The 18,673-nt window shown below is 29.5% G+C and overlaps 4 protein-coding genes across 9 annotated transcripts in view; 2 read left to right on the top strand and 2 right to left on the bottom strand.

Moving 5' to 3' along the window:
* The first annotated feature begins 316 nt into the window (after positions 1-316).
* LOC409767 (casein kinase II subunit alpha) lies at positions 317-7,606 on the top strand. 3 transcript variants are annotated; one of them, XM_623394.6, is made up of 8 exons: positions 317-504; positions 1,503-1,731; positions 1,897-2,008; positions 2,092-2,304; positions 3,004-3,198; positions 3,284-3,635; positions 3,752-3,829; positions 5,302-7,606. In XM_623394.6, exons 2-8 carry the CDS (start codon positions 1,637-1,639, stop codon positions 5,661-5,663), a joined length of 1,407 nt encoding a protein of 468 aa, XP_623397.2. In that variant the 5' UTR covers positions 317-504; positions 1,503-1,636; the 3' UTR covers positions 5,664-7,606. The 3 variants fall into 3 exon arrangements, with proteins under 3 accessions (XP_623397.2, XP_006570475.1, XP_006570473.1); XM_006570412.3 differs by having other exon boundaries at positions 3,752-3,845; positions 5,302-7,598; XM_006570410.3 differs by having other exon boundaries at positions 1,581-1,731; positions 5,302-5,688.
* Positions 7,607-8,733: 1,127 nt separating this feature from the next.
* Positions 8,734-10,695, top strand: LOC409766 (ubiquitin-like modifier-activating enzyme 5). Of its 3 annotated transcripts, none has more exons than XM_006570407.3 (7): positions 8,734-8,856; positions 8,992-9,209; positions 9,337-9,472; positions 9,540-9,736; positions 9,806-9,992; positions 10,061-10,397; positions 10,482-10,660. In XM_006570407.3, exons 2-7 carry the CDS (start codon positions 9,070-9,072, stop codon positions 10,658-10,660), a joined length of 1,176 nt encoding a protein of 391 aa, XP_006570470.2. In that variant the 5' UTR covers positions 8,734-8,856; positions 8,992-9,069. The 3 variants fall into 3 exon arrangements, with proteins under 3 accessions (XP_006570470.2, XP_393259.4, XP_016770215.2); XM_393259.7 differs by lacking the exon at positions 8,734-8,856 and having other exon boundaries at positions 8,987-9,209; positions 10,061-10,163; positions 10,227-10,397; positions 10,482-10,695; XM_016914726.2 differs by lacking the exon at positions 8,734-8,856 and having other exon boundaries at positions 8,987-9,209; positions 10,482-10,695.
* A 61-nt stretch (positions 10,696-10,756) lies between these two features.
* On the bottom strand, positions 10,757-12,490 carry LOC409765 (actin-related protein 6). 2 transcript variants are annotated; one of them, XM_393258.7, is made up of 3 exons: positions 12,141-12,490; positions 11,097-12,068; positions 10,757-11,005 (listed from the first exon to the last, which is right to left on the bottom strand). In XM_393258.7, exons 1-3 carry the CDS (start codon positions 12,212-12,214, stop codon positions 10,876-10,878), a joined length of 1,176 nt encoding a protein of 391 aa, XP_393258.3. In that variant the 5' UTR covers positions 12,215-12,490; the 3' UTR covers positions 10,757-10,875. The 2 variants fall into 2 exon arrangements, with proteins under 2 accessions (XP_393258.3, XP_006570471.2); XM_006570408.3 differs by having other exon boundaries at positions 12,162-12,376.
* A 671-nt stretch (positions 12,491-13,161) lies between these two features.
* LOC413097 (dynein heavy chain 12, axonemal) overlaps positions 13,162-18,673 on the bottom strand; it is a 14,585-nt gene continuing 9,073 nt past the window's right edge. Inside the window, exons 19-30 of the mRNA XM_026443707.1 lie at positions 18,358-18,644; positions 18,031-18,284; positions 17,592-17,888; positions 17,029-17,524; positions 16,081-16,826; positions 15,649-15,999; positions 15,070-15,536; positions 14,787-14,944; positions 14,460-14,706; positions 13,967-14,372; positions 13,617-13,880; positions 13,162-13,528 (exon numbers count right to left, since the gene is read on the bottom strand). Coding sequence (XP_026299492.1) covers positions 13,178-13,528; positions 13,617-13,880; positions 13,967-14,372; positions 14,460-14,706; positions 14,787-14,944; positions 15,070-15,536; positions 15,649-15,999; positions 16,081-16,826; positions 17,029-17,524; positions 17,592-17,888; positions 18,031-18,284; positions 18,358-18,644 — 4,324 coding nt within the window. The 3' untranslated portion in view covers positions 13,162-13,177. The remainder of the gene's footprint in view (positions 13,529-13,616; positions 13,881-13,966; positions 14,373-14,459; positions 14,707-14,786; positions 14,945-15,069; positions 15,537-15,648; positions 16,000-16,080; positions 16,827-17,028; positions 17,525-17,591; positions 17,889-18,030; positions 18,285-18,357; positions 18,645-18,673) is intronic.

Here is an 18,673-nt window from a genome sequence, read left to right as displayed (position 1 = left end):
TATGATTTTTTAAAACGTTTTTCAGTGCTATTATTTTAGTTATAAATAGAATTTTATTTTATAGAGAATTTATTTTTAATTTTATTACTATGTATATGAACAATAAAACGTTAATTGTTACTTTGTATATTTAGAGGAAATATATTAAACACATATGTTACATATAAAAATATATTTCTTTATTTGATATAATTGATAATCTATAAATTATAAAATATAATTGCAACATTGATAATCCATAAAAGTGATAGTCTTAATAAGCTTTGATTGGAGAGATGGTTGAAGATTGCTGATTTCAATCTATATATATTTGAAGTTTGTGGTTGGTTGTTGGCTGCCATCTTGGACCTCGATCGTTTGAGAAGCCGGCCGCCCGCAAAAATCTTCGAGTTTCACGCGTTCGCGCGGCCTCACGTATTCCTTAAGTAGGTTGCGTGGTTTTACGACGAATTTAGAGATCTGTTGCGATCAATTTAATCAAGATTCGGGTCCGGAATGCATTAGGTGAGTTTAAAATAAGTCAACATTAATTTCCTGATTGCGATGGCGTGTGATTTATCTCGTACATGTGTGTTCGTGTCTTATGCTTGTACGTGTTCTAATCCCTGTTGCGATAGTAGATTAATTTTTGCCTAGTCTTTTTCTATTTAATGAAAATTCAATTTTCTTCATGCAAATTATATTTACTTATATAAAAATTCTTTTGCTAAATCATAACTTCAAACTGTACAAATGTATTCTGTGAACTCACAATCAATAGACATCTAAGGAATATGCAGTTCATTCCTTGAAATCGGTGAACACGTTTTCAACTTTATTAGTTTCTTATTTTAAAAATTATTTTTTTCTTTCATTATATCGCTTGTAAACTTGTAATTATTTTTATTGAAGTTGTTTTGATTCTTCTAACCATATAAATGACTACTTTTTCTGATTACATTCAATTAAATGTCATATAGATATTTTCAATAAACATTGTATAGATAGTTTATAAAGGAATTTGGTTATATCTTTCTCCATTTATATATATATAAAAATTAATGTTGCAATTGTAAGTAATTAAGTATTTGTATTTTTTTATTATATTGATTTAATTATATTGTATTATTGATTTTTTAATTGATAATTTTAAATTTATTTACTACAATGAATGCAACATATATTTATATATATATTTAAATATCAGGATTTATTCTTATATATTATTATGCAAATGAATGTTATATATTTAATATTAAGTATTATATTATTTTAATTAATTATAATTATATTGAAAATTATAAATAAATACGAATGCAATATATATTAAAATGCAACAATTGTTTAAATTTTTTTTAATGATATTATTAATATTAATATTTAATTTTATATAGTTCATATATAACATAAAAATTTTAGAAAATTTAAGATTATTTAACATTAAAATATTATAATTATAATTGTTATATTAAAATGTTTAATTATTGTAATTTTATTTTAATATAATTTTTTTGATGACTCAGGTATATATTTATGCTCGCGCATTTGTAACTGGGTGAGTGGAGGAAATAAATTAACTAGATTTTGTAATTTTTCAATAGACAGTGAAAGAATAGCACTCCACAAAACAAATAGTAGTAGTGATATATCAGAAAAAATGGCACTACCTAGTAGAGCGCGAGTTTACACCGATGTGAATTCACACAAGTCTAGAGATTATTGGGACTATGAATCCTATGTTGTTGATTGGGGGTAAGTGTATAATAAAAGCTTATCTGCCTATATGTATGTGTGTGTGTATGTATATATATATATATATAATATATATGGACCTACAAATATATACATGCATTTATCTATACATATTTGCATATTTTTCTTATTTATTTTAATCATAATAAATTATTTGTTATATAGACAACAAGATGATTATCAACTAGTGAGAAAATTAGGCAGAGGAAAATATAGTGAAGTATTTGAAGCTATTAATATTACAAATAATGAAAAGTGTGTTGTAAAAATTTTAAAGGTAAAAAATATAAATTATATTTTAATAATAATTTTATTACGATTAATAAGAAATATTAATTTTTATCTGATTTTAATCTTTAGCCTGTAAAAAAGAAGAAAATAAAAAGGGAGATTAAAATCTTAGAAAATCTAAAAGGAGGGACCAACATAATTACACTCCAAGCTGTTGTTAAAGATCCTGTATCAAGGACACCGGCACTGATATTTGAACATGTGAACAACACAGATTTCAAGCAATTATACCAGACGCTAACAGACTACGACATAAGATACTACCTCTACGAATTATTAAAAGTGCGTGTATTGTTAAGTGCAATGGAACCAAGTATCAGTCCAATGTGAAATCTTCGAGATTATTAATTTGATAGATGTAGGTGCATATCATAGGTTCAAGGAAGAGTTCGAAAATATTTCATTTATACAAATTCATTATTTTCTCTTTATTATCATTCTTTGTCATAATTAGTAATTATATTCTTGGATCAAAATATTTGATTGATAACTTGTTCTATTATAAAATATTGAAATTATCTTACTTTATTCATATTATTTTATTTCTTTAAAAATCATAGAAAAATTAGATTTTTAAATTATTTATATATAGCAATTATCATGAATTATTTTTTTTTTCGTTTTTTTTTCTTTTTTTTTTTTTTTTTTCTTCGTAATATTCTTTATTTTCATGATTGGATATAATAAAATTTAGTAATTTTAAAGATATTTTGCGTAAAAAAAATTTTAAAGTGAATATAATAAAGGAAAATATGATGTAATATTTTTCTATAAAAATGAAGGAATCGTTCTCGTTTATTCGTCAAAAGTATATAAAAAGTATCCTTAGTTTCAGAAATTTTTAAAATTTTCGGACTCATGAATATTTAAGTAAGTAATGTGTCGATAGTGTTCGATCCATTTTACATCTATGGCTAAATAACGTGTTGAAAAGCATTAATGATATATAAGACGCGATCGTCTTCTTTTTTTTTTGTTTAGGCATTAGATTATTGCCATAGTATGGGAATAATGCATAGGGACGTTAAACCGCACAACGTTATGATAGACCATGAAAATCGAAAGTTACGGTTAATCGATTGGGGTCTAGCAGAATTTTACCACCCTGGTCAAGAATATAATGTACGAGTAGCCTCGCGTTATTTCAAAGGTCCAGAACTACTTGTAGATTATCAGGTTTGCGTTTATCATATCATAATTTTATTATAAATTGGTTAATAATATTTTAATTATAATAAATATTGTTTCCTTTGTACCGCAGATGTATGATTATTCATTAGATATGTGGTCTCTTGGATGTATGCTTGCAAGTATGATATTCAGGAAAGAACCGTTTTTTCATGGACACGATAATTACGACCAATTAGTGAGAATTGCAAAAGTTCTTGGAACTGAAGAATTATTTGAATATCTTGAAAAATATCATATTGAATTGGATCCTCGCTTCAATGATATTTTAGGCCGACATTCACGTAAACGCTGGGAACGTTTTATGCATTCAGAGAATCAACATTTGGTATCACACGAAAGTCTTGATTTTCTTGATAAACTTTTGCGTTATGATCATTATGAAAGACTCACTGCACGTGAAGCTATGGAACATCCCTATTTTTGTAAGTATTATAAATTATAATCAAATTTTGCTCTAAATTCTTACAAAATAACGATAATAAATTGATAAAAAGTGATTATTTTATTTTGATATTGTTTTTTTTTTCATTCATCTCAGATCCAATAGTAAAAGATCAGGGTCGATTGAACATGGTATCATCGTCACCTACTCCCATAACAGGTTCGTTGCCTGTAGGTGAGTAACGGCCCAGGTAATGTCACCACCTCAATTTCCAATTTATAATTATTTAACCATATCATTCACGTATTGTTGAATCGACCATGAGAATGCCGTGAATATATATAATTTCGCATCTTCGAATAAGATGCGTATCGATTGAACATCCATGAAGTTTGTATTGATTCGAATTTACAACTTCTATTTTACGATATTTATAAAGAAAAAAACAAAGAATGAGAAAAATGCCGGAAATATGAACATGTGTTTGTATTATATTGTACGAATACGTAGTTCTGTTGGCACTCAATTGAATGCATGAAATCAATTGTTGACATCGTCCGGCATTGTAAAATTTAACTAATTCGCAATGATAGATAAAAACACTGTTTTTTGTAAAGTGTTTAAACGTTGAGCGTGGAAACACATTTATGTTGAAATAAATCAGTAATTATTAAGTATCCATCGGAAAACTTTTCCCATTGCGAATTAGTTAAAGTGAAAAACTGTGTTACGCTTTACGCAAGGTCATTCCAGTCATCTAAATAATGAGACCAAGATTTTTTCCGTTGTGGCCAGAAATGTAAACATCTATTAATGATTTTTCTTTAATCTGAAGTTTCACGGATGTATGGAATGACTAATGCGACTTATAGTCATATTATAAAAAAAAACATACGAAATAGAATAATGTCGACTGTTAAAAAATATGATTACGATCTTCTTTTAAATAATACGTATTTTATTTTTCACGATACATTGTACTTTAGAATTTCAAATTTTCTCGACTATTTTTTTATCTTCTTTTTCGTCTTTTTAACAAGAAGATCGTTTCAAATGGTCATAATGTGACTAAAAAAAAATGCTAAGCTAAACAAATGTTTGATTTAAAATATTTAAACGATTCAAGTCTATATGTCGTTTAGTATCGATTAATATATAATTAGAATAAAATGTATAAAATGCTGACTTTTCTTATATTGTTATATCGAGTATCAGTTATAGCAATGCCTCGCCGATTATGAAGGATGATGTATTTTTTCTCCTCGAGGAAGAAGTCGCACGTACTATTAATAAACACTTGAAAGAAAATGTTTGATTCCTCCTTATTAAATGGTGAATATATTTCATAGAAATTAATTTTACTTAAACATGGATCTGGTGACTGGTGCAATAGCTTCAAAAATTTTCAATTCAATTTAAACGAGATAATCAATTTTACTGGGTAATGTTTAATAAATAATAAATACAATGTGCAATTAAAACCTTGTAATCTAAACAGTTATACTAAATATGTAATTTCCAAAATTTATTAATTATTATGATAACAGATGTATAATCTTTTTTTTTTTTTTTATAACAGGTTAAATGATTATTGGTATTAGACGACAACTGGACTTGAATTGCTTAGTCATTTTAAAACAGACATTTTTTTTAGTCAATATGCGTATTTGTAAGGAGCGTGCGAAGAATCAAACATTTTCATTTAGGTATCGATACTTCGCGCGAGGGGCTTAATCCCATCCCTAAGCGTGACTGTGAGCAGCGTACCGGTTCGTGGAATAAACCGACTGAAAAATATGGCGGGACAAGTTGGAAATGGGACTCAGAAAACGATGAAGTATTCATCACATCCATTACATCCTTAACATACAGTTTTCAACTTTTGATTATTTATGCACGAAAAGTTGAATCTTCCATTCCACCTAAATTTGCAAATTTAAGAAGAAGAAAAATATATTATGTGATGGTGGACCATACATCCTTACATAAATGGCAATTATATTTTGACGTGGTGTATAAAATTCTACATTTTAGACATTCCTTGATTTTCACCGTGGGTATTACTTAAAAGGAATTCAGGTTTGATATATATTGGAAATAAACTTTATGCGATAAAATTTTAAATGGCATAAGAAGTAAATGATACGTTTCAAAGTATTTTTGTTACATTGCAAATCATTTAGAAAGAAAGAAGAAAGTTTACAACATTAAAATTAAGTCTATAAATGAAGTACGTGCTCTGTCCATATTGGCCGGTATGCATGTGCTGTTAATAATTGTATGTTTCTTTTCTGTGTTTTTATAATCTGTCATTTCTATTGTGTTCCTTCGACGCTGCTACTAATGTCACGATCGCGGGAAATTTGTAAATGCATAAAGACGCGATTAGATCATGTTATGTCACTTGGAAGATCGTCCGTTATTACATGAGACATTATAATGAAAAATGATGCAAAACAAACCATGTGTATTTGCATCTATAAAGCGCGTACTACACACACAACACATAGCACATATGTGCTTACACTTAACATGTACCTTAGGCCGCTCGGTTTAGTACTTTTAACGATGATAAAAATGTTCGTTTATATCTGATACAATGATAGTTGAATAAAATGTTTGTTATAGCCAAGTACTCTTTGTGCTCTGTGAATACCTATATATCCAGTAATAAATGTTACCAAGCTACTGGTAAAAGGCATCATGATTGATCAAATGCTTTGAAACCATCATTTTTTTAAGGTCACGCTTAAAATTTTAGCTCTTGTTATTTTCATATTTCTATAATAATTTTTAAATTATATCAAAGAACGTTATAGAGTCTCTTAATTCAATTTTCATTGACCAAAGCGAGAATTCACAGGCACCTTAAAACACTTGGCGCCAGCAGAAGCCTATGTACATGAATTAAACACACGCCGATAAAGGAAAAAAAAACATTTGTATTGCTGTACCTTGTACATCTGATCTATGCTGGTCAAAAACTTAATATCGATAATAACCATTAAATCGATCAATTTATTTCATATACAGCATTACCAATGTGTTTCTTATAAATTGAATATATAATTATTTATATACGACCGTAAGTCAGTTTATTGTGTACATTGGAAAAATTTACTTCGAGAGAAAGAGGGGGAGAGAGAGAGAGAGAGAGAGAGCGAGAGCGAGCGAGCGAGCGAGAGAGAGAGAGAGAGAGAATGGAAGAGAGACGTACTTTTAAAGAATGTATAGGAATAGAGCACACTCCACTTGTAAACCATGTCCTTTCGTATTATTTCGAAAGAATTCATCAGTTCCTATACGCATAAATTACGCATAAAGTACGGTCAATTCAATATATAAATATATACATACATATATACATATATACATATATGGAACACGTGCGCACGCGCGTGCTACACATACAAACTACACATTTACAAACTTACATACACACATACACATACACACACACATATATATGTAGAGTATTTTAAATGCGTACCCTATCAAGCGGAGTGTGAATTTAAATTCAAAGAGTGGGGTATGCTTTCGAATATTATCGGCTAAAAGAGAAATGTTTGCTTCTTATTCTGATTATTGCGCCGTTTTTGCCATATTACTGCATATTTAAAGCATTTATATGCATATATATATGTATATTTTATTTTTCAATAATGTATAAAAGATATATATACATATATACATAACACAGATAAGTGATAATAAACGAAAGAGTACGTAGATGTATAACAAAGATATACATAATGCACTATAAATGTTAAAGATGTAAAAAAGAAATACTTTATGTATCAGTAAAGTATAAATACATTTTATTTATTTCGTTTTTTTATAATCGTGGTATTGCTTGAACACGATTCACAAATATCTATTTTCAATGGTCTTTTACATGGCAAAAACGGCGTATACATAATTGTTTATCTAAATTTGATAACCCTTCCTGTTCGTACGTTAAGTTTATGATAATCTAGTTTAGTTTTATAGAAAAAAAAAAAAAGAACTATTGAATAACTCCTATTTAAAATCTGCAAATGAACTTAAACAAAAAAAAAAAAAAAAAGAAAAAATTAAAATTATAAATTGTCACTAATGTAATTAATATATTATGCTAAATTTGAACATTGATATTTTTATCTCGCAATCATAATTTAACACTATTTTGACAAGAAAATGTATTGTTAAAAGAAAATCATTAGATAAAGTCGTTCTATTATTATTATTATATATCATAGATCAGTTAAAAAGTTTTTCCCTATTTTGTTAAAGAACGACTATATTCTGCGGGAAAAAAGTGCACCAATTTTTCAATATATATACACCAAATGTACATTGAACTTTTATATTCATTCAACAATACCAAAGTGATAAAGTGAAATTGTTTATATACTTCCTCGTTTTCTGTTTCTCTCTCGTTTCTAAATTTTTTTTTCCTTTTTTTTTTTTCTTTTTTCTAATAAATACGGGATATTGGGAAATAGACTATTTTAACACAATTGAGGTATGACAATAAAATTAGCCAAAGTGCACGGAATTAATTTGACTTAACATATCGTCGATAGTATGAAAACATGACGAAAATAAGAAATGATCCATCCTGTATTACATGATCACATGTTTTTAATGTTTTTGCAATATTTACTCTTAAAATTAGTAATACGGCTAAATAAAGAATAACAAAAAATTACAAAATTTTTTTTCTGCGGGTAAAAAATACTTGTGCATATATGAAGTGTAACAACAATATATATAATTTATAATACGAAATGCTGTAATACTAAACAATGCTGTATAGAATTAATTGAAAAAAAAAAACAAATACAATTTTGTTTGTATTAAAAGAAAAAAAATAAACCTTATAATTATTGAGTTTTTCAGTGAAAGACTCTATTTTATGCTAATTTTCTATTTTTTATAATTATCATATAATAAATTTTATTCTTGATCTTTGTAATTAAAGATTTTAATGAAAAAATATAGTATATTAAAAGTTCATTTTTATAAACATGAAATAAGTAAAGAAGAAGATATACAAAATCCGTATTTATTTACCTATTATCAATTTTCTGAGATTGAAGACTTTATATTTTTTCTCTGAATTTTTCAATTTATATTTTAATTATTTTATTTAAAAAAAAAAGAAAGAAAAAAGATATAATTTATAAAAAAATTTATATTTTATACATATATTTCATGATAATCATGCCCATTTTAAGGTTATTCTAATTTTGAAATTATTTTAAAATTTCAATGAATATGTAAGTATATCGATCATAAGTATATATTATTTTTTTGCAAATTAATAATTTATGTTTTAAATAAACATAAATTTATATGTTATATGTAAAATAATTCACCTGTCACTATACATGAAAATACTTACTATTGCTTAGAAAAGATTGACGTGTGTATCATAACTGTAGGTATCATACCTTACGTGTTATTTTAAAAATTATTTTTTAATCTCAATAATGGATGAAATTGATGGATTGCGACAAAAAATTAAAGAACTCGAAAACAAATTGCTTAAAGAACAACATAAAAATATGTTTACAACAAGAGAAAAAATAGAACATATGTCAAGTGAAGTGAATGATTCAAATCCATATAGGTAATTTATATTTATATAAGATTTTATAATAATATATAAATATTTAATATAATTATACATTTTTACAATTATTCTTTAATATAGCTTAAAGTATAAAATTTTAATATTATTTTTGTTCTTTGATTAGTCGTTTGATGGCATTAAAACGTATGGGTATAGTGAATAATTATGAAAGTATAAAAGAATTAACAATTGCTATAGTTGGAATAGGTGGAATTGGTAGTGTAACTGCAGAAATGCTAACAAGATGTGGAATTGGCAAGGTAATATTAAATAAATTCATGAAAGATTTTTCAGTTCTTTATAAATAACAAATAATGTAAATTTTAGTTGATTCTTTTTGATTATGATAAAGTGGAAATGGCAAACATGAATAGACTTTTCTTTCAACCTTATCAAGCTGGTCAAAATAAAGTAGAAGCAGCATCAACGACATTACAATATATTAATCCAGATGTAGAAATTGAAACTCATAATTACAATATTACTACGATGGATCATTTTGAAGATTTCATGAATGTCATAAGGTTACATAAAAATATTTTTTGAACTATTGTAATTAGAAATATTTGATTAACGTAAATTTTTAATTTTAGCACAGCAAGTTTAAAAAAGGGTCCAGTAGATTTAGTTTTAAGTTGTGTAGACAATTTTGAAGCGCGAATGGCAATTAATACTGCTTGCAATGAACTTAATCAAAAATGGTTTGAAAGTGGAGTTTCTGAAAATGCAGTTTCTGGGCATATCCAATTTATTGTTCCTGGAGAAACAGCATGTTTTGCGGTGAATAAATATTACAATTAAAATATGAGTGATAACTTAGAAATTAGATAGCAAATATTTTTTTCTAGTGTGCTCCTCCATTGGTAGTAGCAGAAAATATAGATGAAAAAACATTAAAACGAGATGGCGTTTGTGCAGCATCTTTACCAACAACAATGGGAATTGTTGCAGGTTTCTTAGTTCAAAATGCACTTAAATACCTTTTAAACTTTGGTGATGTTTCTTATTATTTAGGTTATAATGCTATGCAAGATTTCTTTCCTAAAATGATATTAAAACCAAATCCAAATTGCGAAGATAATTATTGTAGAAAACATCAGGAAGAATATAGATTGAGACCAAAACCAGAACATAAAATAAAAGAGATAGTTGAAGATACGCCTTTACATGAAGATAACGAATGGGGTGCGTAATATTATATATATATATATATATATATATATACACATCAGTATAAAATTATCAAATTAAAATCTTATGTCATTATAGGAATTTCTCTTATCGATGAACGAGATCAAGAACAAGTAGACGAAAATAAATATTTATCGTCAGTAAATGTAAAAGAAACAAACTGTGATTCTCATTCAATTGATTCGCAAATCAATCAAATTTCGTCCGAATCTAATATTAGCTTAGAAGAATTAATGGCACAAATGAAATCTATTTAATTTTTGTTCATTTACAATAACATTCGTAATGTTATCTATGCATTCCATTTGTGTTTTTCATATTATTTAAATAAAATAATATGTTAAAAAAATAAATAAATAAAAAATAAGTAAATATTTAATATATATCACAATATCATGTACATACATGTACATTGTAGATACATACATTCATACATAAGTATGAACCATTGAATAAAAAAAATTTATTATACTTAAACATCGAAACGTTCAAAACAAAGATTTTGACCTTCTTCTTCATAATCTTCTCTTGTTACTAGAAGATTTGAAAATATTGAATCTTTGGAAAGTGTTTTTCCGCCTTGCCATGCATATGTGACTGGGCTAGAAATAAAGATAATAATAAATTATATACATGTATATTGAACTTATTACTTATATTGATTTTAAATTAATATTGAAATTTTTTTATTACTTTTCGGGTAAGTACACATTTATCGTGTATTCTGCAGGTGCTAAACTTCTAACTTCTTTATAAATTCTTTCCTGGAATCCAGGAAATTTTGCGTTACCTCCAGTAAGAATAATATTAGATAAAAGGTGCGGCCATGTTTCTTCATCGCAAGCTTTTAAACAATCCATTATTGCTTCTGGAATACCCATTTGACGAATACCGACATCCGACGGAAAAAATAAGATTTCTGGTATAGCGAACCTCTCATTGCTTAATCGTAGAGTTTGTTGTTCGTTAGGAGGTTCCGGATTTTTTAAAAAACCTCGTCTTAATGTTGTATAATCTGGTAAAACATAATCTTTGATTATAGGATTGTTTTCTATTTTATTTTTGGCGGTCTCCATATCTTTAAAAAATTCTTGAGAAACAAAACAGGAATCCTCTTTCACTTGATTTATTACATAAGTTTCATCCATAACATGAAGTTGACGATAAGATATAATTTCTTTAAGATGATTTGTAAGAAGTTTTCCACCTACATCAATGCGTCTAATACCTTCTTTAATTTTAGTATCATTTACATATGGTACTATGTGAGTGAAACTATAACCACTATCAACTACAATACAACATTTTGTATTAGGATTTTCTGTCTTATACTGGTAACAAGAAAGTGTACAGCTATTAATTCTTAAAAGACTTTGACATTCGTATTCTTCAAAAAATATTTCCATCATGGCTTCTTGAACGGTAGAAAAATTAAATAAAGGTTCAGTTACAATTACAGAAAGTTGATTCAAATTCACCAAACAGCATTCTTTGGAGAATATATAATCCCAGACAGTTTTCTGAACATCCCAATTAACAAGATATCCTTTTTGAAATGGTAAAATATAAAAAAGTCCGGATGCATCTCGACATTCTTCGATTTGACTTCCTACGAAAGGTCTTCGACGTTCACTTTTCGCTTTCATTATGCAATTTGGAACTAATCTAAAAATTAAATTATTTTATCTCATTTTCTTTCAATCATTTCATTTCAATCATAAACAATCATTCAATTACTTGACATTATCAGAAGCTAACCCAACTTTTGCAGTGTAGGCACCGTTATCAAGAACAAAAGTAGAATTGCTCATTTTTAACAAATAATGAAATAATAAAGCAAAAATTGATTTTTTTATTTATTTATTGCTTAAACTTAATTGATCGTTATTTCAAAATATAGATCAAAATAAATTTCATTTACACAACGTGCGATAGAAAATGCTTTTAAATCACGAATAAAATTCAATGAATATTTATGCTTACTAGAACTCTTTTATCATTTTAACATTATTCTTAACATTACTCGACTCGAATTCGACTCAAAATAAAATTAGTAATAAGTAGAATTGAAATTTAATTTCAATAAAATCTTAAAAAAAGAATAGATATTTTATTTAAAGTTTCACAAAATTGAATCGATATATTTTGTTGAGATTTTTAATCTAATAGATTAAGGAAAAAATAAATTATAATTATAATAATTGTAATAAAATTAAACAGATATCAGAATTGTTTCTTGAGCATCTAAATTTTAAAGAACAAGTATAAACAACGAGAGAAATTAGTAAAAGAATAAAATAAAAATTTCTGAATCAGCGCCATCTCTTAACGCCGCAGATTAAATATAAATATAGACAAGAAGAAAAATAGAATAAGAATTGATTGTTAGCGTCATCTTTTTAAAAAAAGAGCAACTTCTTACGAAGAAGTATTTCTAAGATGATTGACTTATCTTCAATCTTATTCTACTTTATTCTACTTTTCAAAAGATATTTTTGATATCCAAGAAATGGTGCTTACAGTCAATTCTTATCCTATCTCTATTCTTTCCCTATTTCTATTCCTCACTATTTTCTATCTTTATATTTCATTTGCGACTCCGAAGATGGCGCTGATCTCACTATTTTTTTACTCGGTCTCTTCTTCTACATTTGCTTTGTAAAAAAAACTCATCTTCTTCAAAAAATAATTCCATTTGATTAACTTTATTCTTTCTTTGCCTAATTCATCGAGCGTAAGTATAAAAAAGAAACACAAATGTTATGAGAAATTGTTTAATTATCGAGTTGACAAATTAAAGCTAGTCCTCTTTTAATCCAATGACTGACAGGATAATTGGTTTCTAAAAGAATCGATAATACATAATTAGTGGAATGTCCAGTTGTCTTAAGAACCCCAAAACGCGCAGAAGTAATATAAACAGGGCATTCGTATCGTTCTTTTATGTGAATCGCATCCACTACAGATGGTTTCATCCAAATTATTGGCATAGGTTCCCAAAGTACTTTTGGATAACTTTCAGCAAGTAGCATGTTACTCAAATTCCATCTGGCACCAGCCAAATACATCCCGTAAACATAAACACCATTGGCCGGTGATTCATTCATTTCAAATTCAGGAAGTACCTAGAGAATGACAAAAATTATTAAGGCAATTTTCTTTTATTTTAAAAAAAACGTGATTATATTTCAAATATATTTTATAAAAAAAAACCTTGAAATCAAAATCAATTCTATCGATAGGTATCTTGTATTTTCTGGCAAAGTTTTGCGTTGTTGCTGTAAGAAAAGCATGCACGAACGAAAATCCAGATATCCAAAAGGTTTTCGGTATACCTTCTTTTAACCACTTTTCAAAAAAGTGTAATCGGTCAAGAAAATCGTTAATAAAATTTGGCAATGGTTTTAAACTTGGATAAGCACATGCATTTATCCAAGATGGTGGAATTCTTGCGCTTAATATATAATTACCTAAAATCTAGAATCATATATAATTCTTCTATATTTATTAAAATGTATGTTAGTTGTTTTATTAATTTGTGATATCATTAGATTTCGCAATACCTCTATCGCAGGGGTCATCACTATCAATCCTTTCACCGTTTTCTCCAACATATTGAGAGATTCTTTGATTTCCTTTAACAGAATGTTATATCTTACCAACTCTTGCGTTAAGACAGTATTCATCGATTCCATATAAACGATAGGATATTGTTTTTGCGCCTCCTCGATATCAAATAATTCAGGCATTCTGTCATAAATATCTTTTTTCATGTTCAACATCATTTCGTCCTGTTTAACAGCATCACCTATCACTACCGCTCCTTGAATCATTAACATGGAATGAAAGAATGTATTTGCTAATTCAATATCCCGTGTAATTCCAGCATTCATGTGCAATCCAAACGCTTCTGGTGGTGGATTTAAAGGGATTCCTTGAATTTGTTTGATAAAATCTTCATATTCGTATCTACGCATATTTACAAACAAAACGTATTAATTCCTAATTTCTTTATTCTCTGATGATAAAGATTTGATCTAAAAAGATGAGAAATACCTTTTTGGTAAATTATATTCGGGTCCAATATCTGCAAAGGTGTAATTCGGATTTATAATTACATTCTGATTATAAAAATCATATAATATTGTATTTAAACATCTTCTATCTCTATCATCCGTGACCCGACCACCATAATTACATTCACCGGTTAGATACACAATAGCTTTGAAAGGTACATCGTCATAGTCGTTTATGTACAGGTAAAGTTGTTGAACGGATATTTGAAGATCCGATTCATTGAAACCTGTGTCGTGAAATTAATATTTTCAGTTATGTAAAAAGGAAAAAGAAAAGAAGATAGAAAATAGATAAGAAGACACGAACCGTATTTTATATTCCAACCTTGAGAGCCATAATTTCGTCTTTCTTGTACAACAGCATGAAAGAAACACAAAGCGTAAAGCAATTTTGAGAATGCTTTCCTTTTAACAGCCTCGCCATAAAAAGCATCTATGTTTTTCATTGCTTCGGATTTATAGGATCTATCAATCAAATAAATTTGTTATTCTTAATAAAAGAATATATTTCTACGTGAAACATTTAAAACGATCCAATTATTATTTTTACTTTTTAATTAGATACATAGATATACGTTAAAATATATCACCTCATAATATTGTTTTGTAAACCGGTCGGAGGTTCATTTGTCATTTTGACGCCATTCTGCAGAATCGTAATCGGGAAATATTCGGAAGGATAACTGGTAAGCCACAAACGAAAGTGGACGTGCGTATTGGAAGGATCGAAATGGTCACAGATATCTTCCAGCATAGGCATCCAAGAGGCAGCCAAGTGGCAATTTTGCAAACAAACCCATTCACCGCTATATTGCGCTCGCTCGATCAATTTTTGAGCGATAGGACCTTGACCTTGACCGAGAGAAATCGAGTGGAATCTTTCTTGGAAATTCATAGTCTCCGCGAAACTCCTCAGCGCTTCCATCGGATCCGAGCCCGGGGACAAGATGAATATCAACGGTATCAAGGAACTTGATTCCGCGAATGATTTGGAAATGTCAAAAGGTGGTGGTAACACAAACTTCAAACCCATTCCAGCTTCGACGAATTGTTGTATCTATTTGTAAAGTTTTTAATTTCCATTTAGTTTTCATCTTGTATTTTTCTGTTCTCGAGTTATGGATAGATATAGTTATGGATAGAGATTGAATAGAAAAAGAATATTTTACCGCGATCATCACTTTGTCCGTTCTAATCATTCTCATGATAATTAATTTCTGAAAAGGCGTCAATCTCTCCTCCCATGGTTCTGGTATCGGTGCCTTTTCCGGATTTAATAAATCATAATATTCTTTCCACATGGCTATATCATGTGTGAAACTGGATTGAAAATTGGCAAAGTTAGGCAATGTTTGAACTCTGCAAATTTCTCCCCAAGATTTATCCGTCAACCAGGTTACTGGATTCTCTGGTAATCCAGCAATTACAACGCCTCCGGAAAGGAAGAATGTCATTTCATCTCTCGTGATCGCCTCCTCCGTCATTAAAATAGTTGTGTACAAGACGAACGAGTACAAAAGCTAAGCAAAAGAAATCAATCAAATTAAAATCACGTTAAAAAGAATATGGAAAATAGATATAGAAAAATAATTTAAGTTTACCTTGTCCTTTTCGAATAAAGATCTACAAACGTTTTGATACAAGTTATACGTAAAAGTTTCTTGAAGAAACGCCAATCTTCTTTCGAGAATTATACTTTTATGCGCAGTTTCTATCGAATGAATGTACAAGTTGATAAACCACATCAACGAATATTGATACATAGGATCTATGTTGGGTAGATCGGTGATTGTATAGTAAAGGGCGGAACTATGTACCGCTATAGGTTTGTAATTTTGTCGAAATCCTTCGATCTGCGCCTCCGTTTTTTTCGCAGCAGCTTGTTTCTTTAATATATCGATGGAGAGAATTTTTGACGAATCCAAGATTTCTATGGCTTCCTCGTCCTCTAAAATTCTAGCACCGGCCACTGACAAAGTTCTCAAAATATTATCCTCCACTTGCTGCAAAGCCTGCCTGTTCGCTGCACTTTGAACGATCAAATATTCTCTCTTTTCCTGCAAATCTGGCCTCTCCTTTGCAACCACGATGCCTAACAGTTGATCTTCCAAAGCGCCAATCGTTAACGCGAAATTGATCACGGTTACTTTGTTGAAAATCTCCGGCAGATAATGCGGATTGCGTAATTTCGTTGTAATGTACAGTTTGAATCGCAAATTGTATTCGATTATTTTTTCTCCAAGCGTGATAAACCAAAAAGGACCCATTTTATATATCGTCTTCATCAATATCGGCTCAAGAGGTGGCGTCAATTCCTCAAGCACGTTTTCTATCAATACTGGTTTTCCTAAAAACAAATATTCAAATATTATTCCATTTGTTGTTTTCAAGATTTGTTTAATTTGATTGAAATTGAAAATTGTGTCAAGATTTTATTGGTTGAAGAGAGAAATATACAGATTAAGTTATTAAGTTAATTCCATTGAGATGGAAATTACTTGCGAGAAAATAGAAAAGAAAAGAAATAGAATTTCACAACGATGCATTACCATACTCTAGCGCTTTTTCTATGATATTCATATAATTTAAATCCGTCAATTTCACGATTTCCAATTCGTTTTGCTTCTCCATGTTACGAATCCATTTGTTGGCTTGACTCTGAGGATCGATAAATAAACTCCACCTTTTTGAATTGTCCATGATAATGGCGTTCTCGATGGAAAACGAGTCTCGTGGTAGTCCAAATATGTTCCAAGAGTTGATCTTTATCTCGGATCCGAGTATCTTAACGAAATCGAAATCTTCCGAGCAAGGGATTTTCAAATTCTTAACGTAAACCGTCCATTTCTCCAAACTTTCTATACGATAAGGGGAGGTGAACGGGCCAAGATAGGCTATCATGCTACAAGAAATCAAAATATCACCCGGCAATGTGTCGTAGGATTTTTGCAGATTCTCGGCCGCAATGGTCCAACGATCCTTCTCTCCTCCCAATCCGCTAATTAACTTTTCAGCGCGGATCAATTTATTTCTACAGATTGTCACCTGCAAACAGATTTACGATTAATAATACACGTTAATACTAGATTCGTTTATTATTTTATTATTTTACCTCGTTCTCCAATTCTATCTTCTTGGCGAGTATCACTCGTAAACTTTCCTTAAGAACGTTCAACTTTTCCGTCAATTCGGCAAGTAATTCCCGTCTTTCGTTTAGAAATTTCACAGTATTCTCGTAATCCCGTTGCGCAATTTGTAATTTCTCCCTTTTCGGCGCAACCACTTTTATCACCTCGTCGTACAATACCATAGCTCTCACCCATTTACAGAGACCTTCGGCTGCCGACGACGCCCTAGCCACTATCTTCGGCTCGAAATTTTTATCGGTCATGTAGACTGTTTTTATTTCCTGTATTTAAAATAGAATAAATAATATTATAATAATATTTAATTATTTAATATTTAATTAATAATATTTAAAATAGAATAAATAAATAAAATAGAATAAATAAATAAATAATTATAGAAGAATGGAATATAATTGACAATACGTTCATGATATGCGGAGGAATGTTATCCTTATCGTAATGTCTCAAAGTTTCTAAAAATCTCATGTCGCCCAATAAGCGTTTGCTCGGAGTCCAATAGTCATTTTCTTTTTTACCGGTAATCGGATTCTCGACTCGAAGAGGCGGTATGCCCAGCATCACGCACACGGCAGCCATAACGAGTTTTACTCCGGCAGGAGGACTTCTCATTGTTCTCACGACCGCTATATCTGCCGGCTTTAACGTATCCAGGGCAGCTGAAATCGAAGCGAAGAGTAAGTGACAACGGATAAAAATGTTAGGAAAGAGATGAACGCAATTGACGTATACCCAACGCATCTTCGAGGGCGGGTAAAGCCTCGGCTAAATCCGCTTCGCATTCAGTCTTCAGATTCATGGCAATTTCGGCCTGTATATTTGCCATGTCTTCGTCCTTCTTCACCAGGATTGTTGCCTTCTCCACGCTAATATTCTCGGTCTCGATTTTCTTCATCGTCTCGGTCGTCTCGCGCGCGGATGCTTCGAGCTGGGGCCGTAATTCGGAAAGTGTCACTCTCATTTCACTAATTTGCTCGGCCGCGAATTGAAGTTTATCCAACCCGTTGAGATAACGATCTCTGTTGCGCGGGGAAAAGAAAGGAGGAGA

Source organism: Apis mellifera, linkage group LG11 (assembly GCF_003254395.2).
Source record: "Apis mellifera strain DH4 linkage group LG11, Amel_HAv3.1, whole genome shotgun sequence".
Lineage (NCBI taxonomy): Eukaryota > Metazoa > Arthropoda > Insecta > Hymenoptera > Apidae > Apis > Apis mellifera.
Note: the sequence above shows the minus strand (reverse complement) of the source record. Positions and strands in the feature narration are given on the sequence as shown.